Genomic DNA, 11897 nt, shown 5'->3' with positions numbered 1-11897 from the left:
AAAATAAAAACAAAAATATAAGTTATATCGCATAAAGGCATAGACATAAAGGCAAAAAGTGTATTAAACAATGAAGAATATTGAATAAATTAATAATTAGTAATAACTAATGACTGTGAATTGTAAAAGAAAGTTCAGTTTTAAAATTTTTTCAAACTTTAAACTTTAAGGAATGTTTTACATTGTGTGGTATATTGTATATATAAAAGATATACAAATGTATAAATATTTAACACAAATATAGTACAGTTTAAATTGAAACAAAAATATAAAAAATTAGTAAATATATTTAGGGTTATATAAAAAAGTTAGGGTTAGGATCAAAGTCGTGATCGCGAAATAATCGAATTATCATATTAAGTAACGTATATATTGTCTGGTATTGGTATTTAAATAAGAAATTGTCTATACCTTTCTACTAATTACATAAATAATACCATTTTTTAACTCAAACATGAAGAAGTACTATGAGTCGAGATAAAAAAGTTAAAATCACTGTCGTGATCGTGAAACAATCACGAGCGTGATCGTGATTTTGTGATCACTGTGATAAATCACCGTGATTGATTTTGAACGCCATCTCTAATCACTGTGGTAAGCAACGAGGCAACGAGTTTACAAAAGAGATGTCCTGTCTACAAGTGGATCCAAGGTACATATACAATTTTCTTCACTTTTATACTTTAGTAAGCATTCACACATATCAACATTTATTAAAAAAGAACGAATCTTATATTCTATTTAAAAAACCATATACCTTATATACCATATAAAGTGTCCAGCCTGACATAGCTAAGTCAGCATTGCAAATTTGATAAACAGATTGCAAATTAAAAGGTAGGTTCTATCGCTAAAGGTTTCAACACTGTTAATATGTTTTAGCTCTACGTAAGAATGGAATCGAGCGCAGAGAAACCAGGATCAACTAAACCATTTAGGAAACCGATGCTCTCCCTGGAGCAACGCTCTGAAATTGTTCAGCATCTAGAGGGTGGCGTATCTATTAGAAGAGTAGCAGCGGAATTCGATATTCATCGGACTACAGTTCACCGTATTCGTCGATCTGCAGACATGGTAACTCAGTTCCTCGAGGAGCATAATGGGAGAACGAAGCGACGAAATATAAGGAAATCAGTATATGAGGAATTGGATCACCGTCTGTACACATGGTTTCTAGAACGTAAAGCGAATTGCAAATCAACGTTGGATTCAATAGTGTCGGATAAGGCAGTAGAGATCAATAAGGAATTAGGAGGACCGGCAGACTTCAAGGCGAGTAGAGGATGGATTGTGGGATTCAAAAAGCGACATTGTATACGTATGCGTTACCACCTCTCCAGGCCAGATCCTAATGCTGTATACGCGCAAGAATTTATTAGTAGATTCGCTCAACAGATAGAGGAGGAAGGGATCGAGTACGAAAATGTGTACAGCATGAACGAGACTAGTCTCTTGTGGAAAGCTCTCCCTCTGAAGACCAACGTGCAGTGGGAAGAACGATCGGTTAAATTAGGAAAACTGAACAAGGATAGAGTGACCGTTAGCTTCTGTACCAATGCCACAGGCAGCCATAAACATGCTCCGTTATTTATACATAGATTCGAAAGTCCAAGGGTGTTGAAACATGCTAAACATAAGTTACCTGTGATCTACAAGTTCCACGAGAATACCACGTTAGACCAAACACTCTTCGTTGACTGGTATCAGAATCATTTCAAACCAGATGTGATGAAATATCAGTTGCAGCACGGAACATGTGGTAAAGTCATCCTTCTATTGGATAATTATAGAACGTACACCTTTGATATACTTCAGCAATTCAAGAACGACGAGAGATTCGAGATTGTTCTCTTGCCTCCTAATACCAGCCATTTAATTCAGCCTATAGATAGATTGATCCCGAAGACGAAGAAATCTTATTACGACAAGATGTCGCGAATAGCAAAGTGTAGCAACGAAATTAAAGACTTTTGTACCAATTACGACCTTAAAGACTGTATTAATTTGTTGTACGAGGCATGGTCTGAGATTGATGCCGCTGATATAAGAGAAGCGTGGAGAAGTCTTATTAAAGGTATTCCTAAAGTGCTGGACATTGAGAAGGAAGATGATTTCTTTGAATTCAATCGACGAGAAATGGAGGACTCGACAAATAGAAATGGGGAACCTGTAAATAGAACTGTTGAATGCTCATCGGGAGAACTGACAACTAATAACGACGGTTTAGAGATTAGCGAAGCAACATCGTTGTCCAATGCAGTTGCTAATGAAGAAAACATTAGTAGGACCTTTAGGACGTTAATGCTCTGGTCTCAAAAGCAACCAAAAATAATTGAATTAAATATGAAATGTTTACAAAATTACTACGAGGGGAGGTGACGTTTAATGATGGAGATATAGTATATAGAAAATTATCGCGAAGATATATTGACGGACTGAGAATATTGAAATATTTCTACATATAATTTTACATTGTTATACTACTCTGTATCGAAAGAAATATTGTAACGTTAGATTGATTAAGAAACTAGTCATGCATTTTGTTTGTCGAAGATACTGTTAAGATTCAGAAACAAATCATTAGGAAATTAAATCTCAGATTAATTCATGAAATAATTAAAAATAATTTTTTCATGGAAATATTGAATTTTGTATGAATTTTAAATCTGCAAATAAACCGATGACGTTACAGAATGTCGTAATCCAAATTGACTACCTCTTACCAAACAAATCCGAGTTCTCAAATTTCTTAAAATATTTAAACTCCATTGGAATTTTGAGGACATATATTGCGAGGACATACAAATCGGTGATCGTACCTAGGGAAATAAAATTGATCGCACGAGATTTGGAAAAACCATGTATTATAGAATAATAATAGATTACATTGTTCGTGGTAATAATGATATAATAAATCAGAATATACCTGACAATAGTAGTAAGAACCTAAAGTAACGCGAATACTGAATACATATTATTAACAATAATGAGAGGAGGGACTTTGGGGGGTGTGTTGGCAAAAGGAAGGGGCCAAGCCGCTCAGAACTGCGTTTCAAGTAAAAAAAAAACAAAAGATAAAGATTACAGCGACAGCAGATTCGATAAAAATTAGGTAAGATCTTTGAACATTAAAAACGTAATATTCTACGATGTTGTAGCTTAAGCATTCATTGTGTTTTCTTCGAATTTATATAAAAAGAATCGATCAAACAGCCTGCGACGCGAAACGATTTCAGTCACGTACACAGATCCGCTCCTCTTCAAAAAATAAGATATCGTTTTTCGAATAAAAGATTGCGACAACGAACAAAAAAAATAAGAGCGAGGAAAATAGTAAAATAGAAAGAAAAAACAACATACATTGAGGAATGATAGATTGGCCGCATTCGTTAAGACTTATTGTTAAAGTAATTATGGTCAATTACCGAGGAATCAGTTTAACAATTGTGATCGTTTAAAAAGAAACGCATCCGAGGCGCTGAGTTATATAAAATGTAACGTCTTTTTCTGGAAAAATAATAAAATAGACAAATTTACGTTCTCTCCGGTTGGGCATGAAATTACGCGCTGTCGTGTTAAAAAGGGGGAGAGAGAAAGAAAAGAAAATAAGTGAAAAATAGAGGGAAAACCCACATGTTTGTAACATGTATGAAAAGCACGCGAGTTGTGTATCATTCGCGTACCGTACACAAAACTGTTGCGTTCCTAACAATTTACTGTTCGACGACACGAGATTATTACCAAACAAATAACCGACCGTGATTCCTTCCTTATTTCTCTTTACGTGACCTTAAAAAACAAAAAAGACGATTAATAAGAGAGACAGGGGGTAGAGAAAGAGAGAGAGAAAGAGATTAACAAGGAAAGAAAAGAAAAAGATCAAGTACAATTTCCATTTTTCCATCCGAGAGCCAGCTCGTTTTGGGAATAATTCATTATATCCAGACATCTCTCTGGAAATCGTTTGGTCGCACCCTGGTTTTGCGGATTGGTCCTTTCCCATCGGCGCCATGTTTATCGATAATTACGCTAATTTATTCACGAGCTGAGATCTTAATCTTATGAACGAAAGCACCTCGAATACACTAAACAAGAATAACAAAAAAAAACAAGAAAAAAACAAAAGAAATCGAGTAGTGTTTCGGAATTAAAAAAAAAATAGGGAGGTCGACCGAAACAAGAGTGTCGAGGTTGTGATTGGCTAAATTGCACGGACAGATCACGTCGACATGTGTTCTTGCTTATTTCATTCCTTTCTTTTTTTTGGTTTTTGTAGTTTTCTTAAATGTCAATTACTTAACGGCTGTAAACGATCCACGAGAGGGCGAGTATATTGTTTTTCCATTTTTTTTCTTCGTTTAAATATCAAAGCATGCAATTCACGAGTCGCGAGAACGCACGGCACGAGACACTGGTCTAAACAACGCTAAATAGTAAATCGGTAGGACGATGTCGTTTCGCGTGGCAGCGATTACTTCTTCCTGGCTTTTTCTTTGCATTTAGAATGCAAAACGGCACGTCGAATTTACGGAGGCCTCGCGGTTGTTCGATACAGCCTAAGTGTATCGAACTGATATTCGAAGCCGGAGTTCATTAATTGACCGTCACGTAATTTCTATTATCCTAGAGTCAAGGATAAGTAGACCAATGACCGAAACGAACTATTTCCGTTTTAATAGTTTTACGAACCATCGAAAGCTTCTTAGAGAAAGCTCGGAAAGTTGCGGCGTAACGGCACGCGTGATTCGACAAGAAAAAAAAAGCTGGTCAATCAAGAAATTGTTCGAGTATACGTTCCTCCGTGACGCCCACTTTGCAACGATTCACGAAGGTTTGGCAGCCCTGTGTTCCTGTTTGCAACTAACATACTACGGCATACGTTAGAGCTTACAGCTATTACTACCCAATATACCCGAGCAGAAGAAACAATGCTTATGGAAACTATTAAAAGTCAGATTACACCCGAGTTGGTCAATTCGAAACTTCTTTTCTTAATTATATTCATGTTTTGCTTCTCCGAAAAAGAGAAGTGAAACCAGAAACCACCGAACTTCAGCGACAAAGAACCGATGTTGTACTTTGATCAAAGGAAATTATTTCCCAGTTTTTCCATAGTCGCAAGATGGTTGTACAGTTTCATAAAAAATGCATTGACAATATGCATAGACAATAAGCTATTCAACATTATTCATTCACGTCGAACATGTCCAATTTCCTACCCTTGTAGGTAGCAAATCTTGATACTACGTATTTTACAAATATTCAAGAAAATTTGTCCACTCGGGCATCTTGGGTACTCGAATCAATTTGATAACTCTAATTAGAATGCTGCGACAGAATTAGTGGGTGTGCCGAATGGTCAAAACACGTTTTCTTTCCGTTAGCTTTAAAGACCGTATTCGAGGTCTCACGACACGCACAAGATCTTATATTATGAGTATGAAAAATAAAGAAGGCAAAAAGGGTAATCGCATGAGAACACTGACGCACAGATGAAATCTCGAATACGATCTTTAAGGTGTACAAGGACGATTACAATACTCTACGTGTATCGATCTGCGTCACCCGATAGAATTCCGAAGATAAATTCCACTAACTGTTTTGTAAGAAAGTAAGTACGCGATGACCGACCATTACGCCATCTTGAAACCGTCTTCTCGGGCTATCCTATGGGAACGACTCAATACGTTGCATAACTTACATACATTACTCGGATCGAAGATGCACTAATTGGTTTCTCTTTTTTTCCCCTTGTAGGTAAACTTGAAACTGTGCTATTCCGGATGCGTATCTAATCAAATCCAAACTCGAGAGTTGCAATTCGTGTTTAGTACATCCAACTTTGAATAGCGTTGTGTAGTTGCAGTTTAACATTAGTTCTTTTCGCACGGAGATTTAATCGACATGCGTTACTGGAAGTACAAGTCAGTTGACGGTCTTCGGCAAGCGAAACGTGTTGTGTCACGACCTTCGATCGTTCGAGTTTATAACTCTCTATATGGAAAAATTATCACGAAGAACATCTTTTCTTTGTCGATAATGTTTAAAAGCAGTCGCTCTGCTTTAAAATCCAGTTAAATTAAGATCTTTCGTTAAAAACATTTTTTCGTGGTTGGGGTTCGTTTTGCGAACATCCAGAGAAAATAGATACGTTTTGGTTGACTCAGGCTTCAAGAATTCGAGCAACTCTGACTATGATCCGTCTTCATAAAATTATGCTAAGGAAGACGAGTGGATTCGTCGGAAAAAATAAACGGCGGTTAGCAAAAGCGCGTCCTATCGTTTCTTAGATGTGTTGTGATTTCGTGTCCCCCTCATTAGCATCTGCTTCATCCTGACTTCATCTTTTATTGGTTGACGTTCTATCTATTTACATGGGATTCATTGCTCTGTAAGCTGTGGAGCTGGTACATCATACCAGCTGTTTGCCAGGCTATCACGAGAGCACAGGACTAACCTCGGTGGCGTCCTTGCAGTCTTGAATAGATATCTGAGCTAATTCATGTACTACCTCTTCCTGAGTAGTTGTCTCGGATTTCTTTAATATCGTATATCCTTGCTGCACCTCCTCGTTCTCGCCGTTAGACTTAACATTACTCTTCGCTTGTCCATTCGTTTTCCGTTTACCCGAAGTTTCCTCGCTGGACACTCCCGGGTGAATTTTGAACACGCTTTTGATAATGCTGTTGACCGTAGTCTGAGAACGTTTCGGACTATCGTTCTTCTGGTCGGAAACAAACCTAATACGGATCGTTCTGTTGCTCTCTGTATTTTCTTTGTGTTTGTTTCCCTTCGTCACAATGGTCTTCGACTTCGGATACTTCTGCTCCGAAGAATTTTGCCCGTTTAGAACGTCCACGTTCTTTGTCTTTTGCACCTTTTCCTCTAGAGGAGTTACATTCTCGGTAGAGTTCGGTGTGTCTCGTCCGATAGTCCCCGAACATGGTTCACGAGTATCGTGTAGCTTTCTAGATGATTCGAATCCCTCGTTTTCGGTATCGTTACCCTTCTTCACGTCTTCGTCCAAATCTGTTACCTGAACGTTCTTTGCCTCTTCGATTAAACTTTTCTCCGTAGGTACTTTATTATTATCCGCGAGCACGTGATTAGCCGTGCTATCTTGTCTATCGTTCAACGGCAATTCCCTTTGTAAAACCTTCACGGGACTCTTAGGTTTTGTGCTATTGTCGGAAGCTTCTTTGTTTTGACAATTTGTACAGGAAGATTGTTTGGAATGAGTGGGAGAGTTCACTTGTCTTTTGCTCGCGTTGTTCTTTTGGGCTATGCCCATGTGCGGTCTACCTAATCTCACAACGTTAATCGACGAGTTGGTATGAAGATTGAACGACGACGGTGGCTCGTATTGAGGAATTAACTGAGCGCGATTCAAATGTATCTGTTGTTGCTGCTGCGGTTGCATCCTATTATGCATATCGAATTGCATCGTGTTATCCATTCGTTGCTGGTAATTGATGTACGGTGGAAAAGGTGCTCCTAAATTTGGATTCATATTCGGATTCATATTCGCGTTCGTGGTTGGACCGTAATTAAGATTCGTGTTAGGATGTATATTCGAGTTCACATACTGCGGTACCATCTGTCTTGGCAATTGTTGAAATTGATACTGTGGGCCCGGATACGCAGGGCAATTTTGTTGAGGGATGTTCTGTACTATATTCTCTCTACCACGTTCTCTATAGTTATAGCGGTCTTGTGCAATCCGTGGAACGTTACCGTGATATTGCTGTTGCACTATTTGTCCAGACTGGTACATTTGATCGTTTTGCGAAATCACTGGGGTCTGAGATTGATGACCGTAGCCTTCGTAATGCATACCTTCGTTACTCATTGCCCTACCATATGTTACACTTGTATGATACTGAGGCGGTTGCGATGTACACTCTTGCTGCTGATGCTCTTGATATTGAGGATACTGCGGAACCATTGGTTGCGCATCAATCCAAGTCTCCTGTTGCGGAGGTGGTTGTTCCAAGTCTCGTTTGGCTTGTACCGCGTTCCAGACTTCTTTCAATTCACCGGTGATATCACGATCCTTTAATATTGTATATTGTCGCGTGAAAACTACTCCTGTATTCACCGTTTCCACAAAGTCTAGTAAAAGCTCAATTAAACTGGAACGCTTCTACAGCAAAAAGACACTGGTATTGAAAACTGGTCCGTAATTATTAAACGTTATAATTAGATTGCGGATTTCATGCGTTTACGATAAAAATGAGCAGGTTTGATTTTTGACAGTAAACGAATCTGAAGAATTTAAATGTACTACTATATTATTTTCAACCTATTAAACATATTCAGCAAGAAATTAAATATTTGTTTCACCATTTTTATTTTGCATAAAGATCCGCAGTCTAGTTATGATTCTGTACTAAAAGATACCTTTGGATCCTGAGCATTCTTCCCACTGATTCGAAGAATCTCTGGATTAGCTATTACCGCGAATACCACAGCTTCTGCTTTCGTACGAGGCGGTCGTACTCTCATCCCTCCGTAAAGCGGTACGGGCTGGGTAGGTTTCAAAGGCATCGCAACTTTTTCCCAAGATAAAACATTTACATAACATGGGACTGCAGTACCCTGAAATGAAACGCAACAACATCATTTATGTAGATGTAAACTTCCAGCGATTATCCTTTACAGCTTTCATAATGGAAGTATACCTGTAGAAAGTCTTGTATACACATATGAGGTTGAGGTGGGTTTTTAAATTGACGAGCGCCGTTGCGCTTCATTCTTGTAGTACCACCTTCAGTCATTTTGCAGCTGAAAATATGCGTTTATTGAATTATACATGTAAATGGAGTGAAATGCCACGAACATAGATATTTTTTTACAGACTTTTTTAAAAAGAACTTTTCAGATTAGCGTTCTTATCGTACCACTATCGCGAAAAAATCACGCGTTATTTCGAATTTACTTCATTACGTTATCGTAAACGATAAAAATCTACCTCGCGAGAAATTTTATTTAAAATCGAAGCAAAATTACGAAAATATCGGTAGTTAGATCGTGCAAGCATTACCACGCCGTGAGTAGAAATAGTAGACGGGTGGTTGATAATTTTTAACAACAAATGTGGCGCAGTGAATGCGTCAAATTGCATGCTGCTACGTATATAACGCGTTGCTGAGCTTTCCGAACGAAAACGAAAGAAAATTTCCGAAAGGAACGCTTCCGACGCAGCTCCGATAGGGGTAGTTGTGTTAAAAAATGGTAGAATTTTTCCAAGATCTCCGATCCATTAGAGCCCTCTCTCTGCCCTATCAACGTAGATTGTCAATATAACCTCAAAATAGTTTCAGTTTATACGCTAAATATTTGGCCGAATTTAAACGAAAAGATTATTCATATGACGCAATACGTTACCCGAATACTATGTAATCTCCAATTACGTAAACTCACCCCACAGAATCGTTTCACAAGTAAAAAACACTCAAACAACTAGGGATACGAGACGATACATTATCGGACAGCTTCGGTGGAAAAGATCCATCGCTCCTTTTGTTTATTATTTTTCTGGAGTCTGCGCGATTAAAATGACCATAGGCGCTGTGTCGCCTTTCGTGTACGCCTCTGGAACTAAAATATCCAACATGGCCGAAAACGGAAGTTGTAGCTCGTGCGTAAGTGTGAAGAGGCCGAAAATGTCACTAGATTTTATTATGTGACTCTCTTTACAATCTCATTTATCTTATTTCTTTCTTGTTCCATTGCAGTTGCATTAGGTTGTCCCAAAAGTTTCTTTCGGAATGTGTTCGAAATATTAGGTTGTCCCACCAGTTGGTTTTCGATTCATGCACGTAATGCAAATTCATGTTAGGAAGTACTATATAAAAGATTATCGCATTGTTTGTATTTATTTAGCAATTCTCAAAGAAACTTTTTGGACAACCTAATATATTATTGATTTTACAAAATAATGTACTTATTTTAATGATCTGATTGGTTTTAATTGTAAAATTGACAGCAGGGCCGTGAGTTAGATTTTCTCATCAGTATGATGTAAGTATTCGAAATGCCGCCCTGTAAATGTTTTTTCTTTAAAATAACCTTCGATTGTGATTTTAACAGAAGCGAGGCGTAAAGATTTTGTAATTATTTTGACTTCGCTGCTTATGCTGCCCCCTTAAGGTGCCGCCTCTTTGTATCATAGCTGATTGACAGGATACATTTTTCGAACGAAAAAGATTTTAGAATCGTGCTTTCTAAAAAAGCAATTAATTAATGGCTTGCGTTGTGCGTAAACATGTAACGTAATGGATCAGCGACCAACATCTATACATTGTCGTATATTTCGCAACACGTTTTTATTTCATTTACGGATATCACGTTACCACAATACGTACTCCGCGCGATATTTCTAACGTGTTATTATTTTTGTTGGTTTCGCGTCGAATGATTCACCAACATTTACCCTCGTATATCCCGTGCGCTTTTACCATTCCACGATAACACACAACCCCGAACGCTGTTTCGGAAAAGCTGAAAAATGTATATCATTACGCGGATTACATGCATTCTCACTGATATTTATTATCACGTTTCGCAGTTTGATACACTTCTCCTCGCAGACTGTAAAAACTGGTATTTTCGTTGCGCAATCTACCGGGGCGAAAATAAAATAAAAGCTTCACGAGACACCTTAGCTTCTGTAATTTCGAAGAATTTCCGTTTCCGGACGACCGCGTTTTCATAGACAAATCGTCTATTTGAATTTTCGCTTACATATATTTTCATGAATAGCATGTTTGCAGAATTTATGCATTTACAAAAAGAATGCTGTTGTATTGTTTTCAACTGATTCCAATGTCATTGAGAAAAGAAATAAATGACTATATAGATCCAGTATCTCGTAATTAATCAGGATAAGTTATTGTTTAAATTTAATAAAATCATTTTTAGCATTTGTTGAGAATTAAATACTTGACTTGTTTTTCGTATATCCGCGCCATCTATGTGGAATGCACGATTTGTGGTACTTGAAAAGCAATTATTTAAATAACTCGATACGTATAGTGGGTGTACGAATACTTTGTGCATGAATACTTTAAAAATGAATATTGATCTTTTTTGCGACGTTAGAATGATTAGTTTACTAGCTAATGTGTACATAATTTTTTTAAACTGTTATTGGTCGAAATTGCGAAGGAAAAAGTAAATGTCACGATTTTAAAACTTTTTATCAAAGTACAAATAGTGAGGAATATTATACAACTATTTTATATCCCATAATATTGTATTATTCTGTTGTATTTATGGTGTACTATTACTAATAAATTTTACATGAACATCGCTCTGCACATTATCTGCGTCTATGCATATTCAGGAAATAGCTTGAGTCTTTTAAAAAACTCTTTCAAATTAGAACATAAAATTAGAACATATTGATATATTTGACCCAATAGAATAGACGAAGATAACGTAATTACAACGTGGTCGGCTATTTTTCTGGAGTGATTATACGACCTCGACAAGATACGAAAAGAGGAAGGATAGAAATTTGATAAAAGTGTCTCGGCCAAATGACGAGAGACTAAAAGGCTTCGTTCGTAATTGCTGGCAGTTGGTGTCCCGCGAAGCCTATAATTTATTACGGAAGCTCGTGAAGTTTTCCTCTGCCTTCTCACCTCACCTATCCCCTTCCCTGTTCCACCGTCTCTTCTTATTACTAGCAAATTTATTTATGGCGCGATTATCACGGGGCGAACAGTGAGAAACACGCGCGTCGATTCCGTGGTCCCATGAGCGCAAACCCGGCAGAAAAAATCCGGTACCAGGCCGGGGTAGGTTGTTGGAACACGCTGTAGAACGCGAGCGGCATGGAAGACTGTAGTTAGCGACTATTAATATCATCGATCGGGATCGATAGTTGCCTG

At 37.7% G+C, this 11897-nt stretch overlaps 1 protein-coding gene across 3 annotated transcripts; it reads right to left on the bottom strand.

Annotated features, from left to right (window-relative positions):
• Positions 1 to 4419: 4419 nt before the first annotated feature.
• On the bottom strand, positions 4420 to 9579 carry LOC143210857 (uncharacterized). Of its 3 annotated transcripts, none has more exons than XM_076428089.1 (4): positions 9424 to 9579; positions 8682 to 8784; positions 8401 to 8598; positions 4420 to 8143 (listed from the first exon to the last, which is right to left on the bottom strand). In XM_076428089.1, the coding sequence occupies exons 2-4, from the start codon at positions 8775 to 8777 to the stop codon at positions 6437 to 6439; spliced, it is 2001 nt and encodes a 666-aa protein (XP_076284204.1). In that variant the 5' UTR covers positions 8778 to 8784; positions 9424 to 9579; the 3' UTR covers positions 4420 to 6436. The 3 variants fall into 3 exon arrangements, with proteins under 3 accessions (XP_076284204.1, XP_076284206.1, XP_076284205.1); XM_076428091.1 differs by having other exon boundaries at positions 4420 to 8140; XM_076428090.1 differs by lacking the exon at positions 9424 to 9579 and adding an exon at positions 9044 to 9379.
• Between the last annotated feature and the right edge of the window lie 2318 nt (positions 9580 to 11897).

The sequence above is a fragment of the Lasioglossum baleicum genome, chromosome 7 (assembly GCF_051020765.1).
Source record: "Lasioglossum baleicum chromosome 7, iyLasBale1, whole genome shotgun sequence".
Lineage (NCBI taxonomy): Eukaryota > Metazoa > Arthropoda > Insecta > Hymenoptera > Halictidae > Lasioglossum > Lasioglossum baleicum.
Note: the sequence above shows the minus strand (reverse complement) of the source record. Positions and strands in the feature narration are given on the sequence as shown.

What these genes read in the sequence shown, in the direction of transcription:
- LOC143210857 (XM_076428089.1), bottom strand. Translation starts at nt 8,777, where the DNA reads ATGACTGAAGGTGGTACTACAAGAATGAAGCGCAACGGCGCTCGTCAA. An exon ending in GTATACAAGACTTTCTACAG is followed by an intron (nt 8,599 to 8,681) that starts GTATACTTCCAT and finishes GTTTCATTTCAG; the next exon opens with GGTACTGCAGTCCCATGTTA. An exon ending in AGAATGCTCAGGATCCAAAG is followed by an intron (nt 8,144 to 8,400) that starts GTATCTTTTAGT and finishes TTTTTGCTGTAG; the next exon opens with AAGCGTTCCAGTTTAATTGA.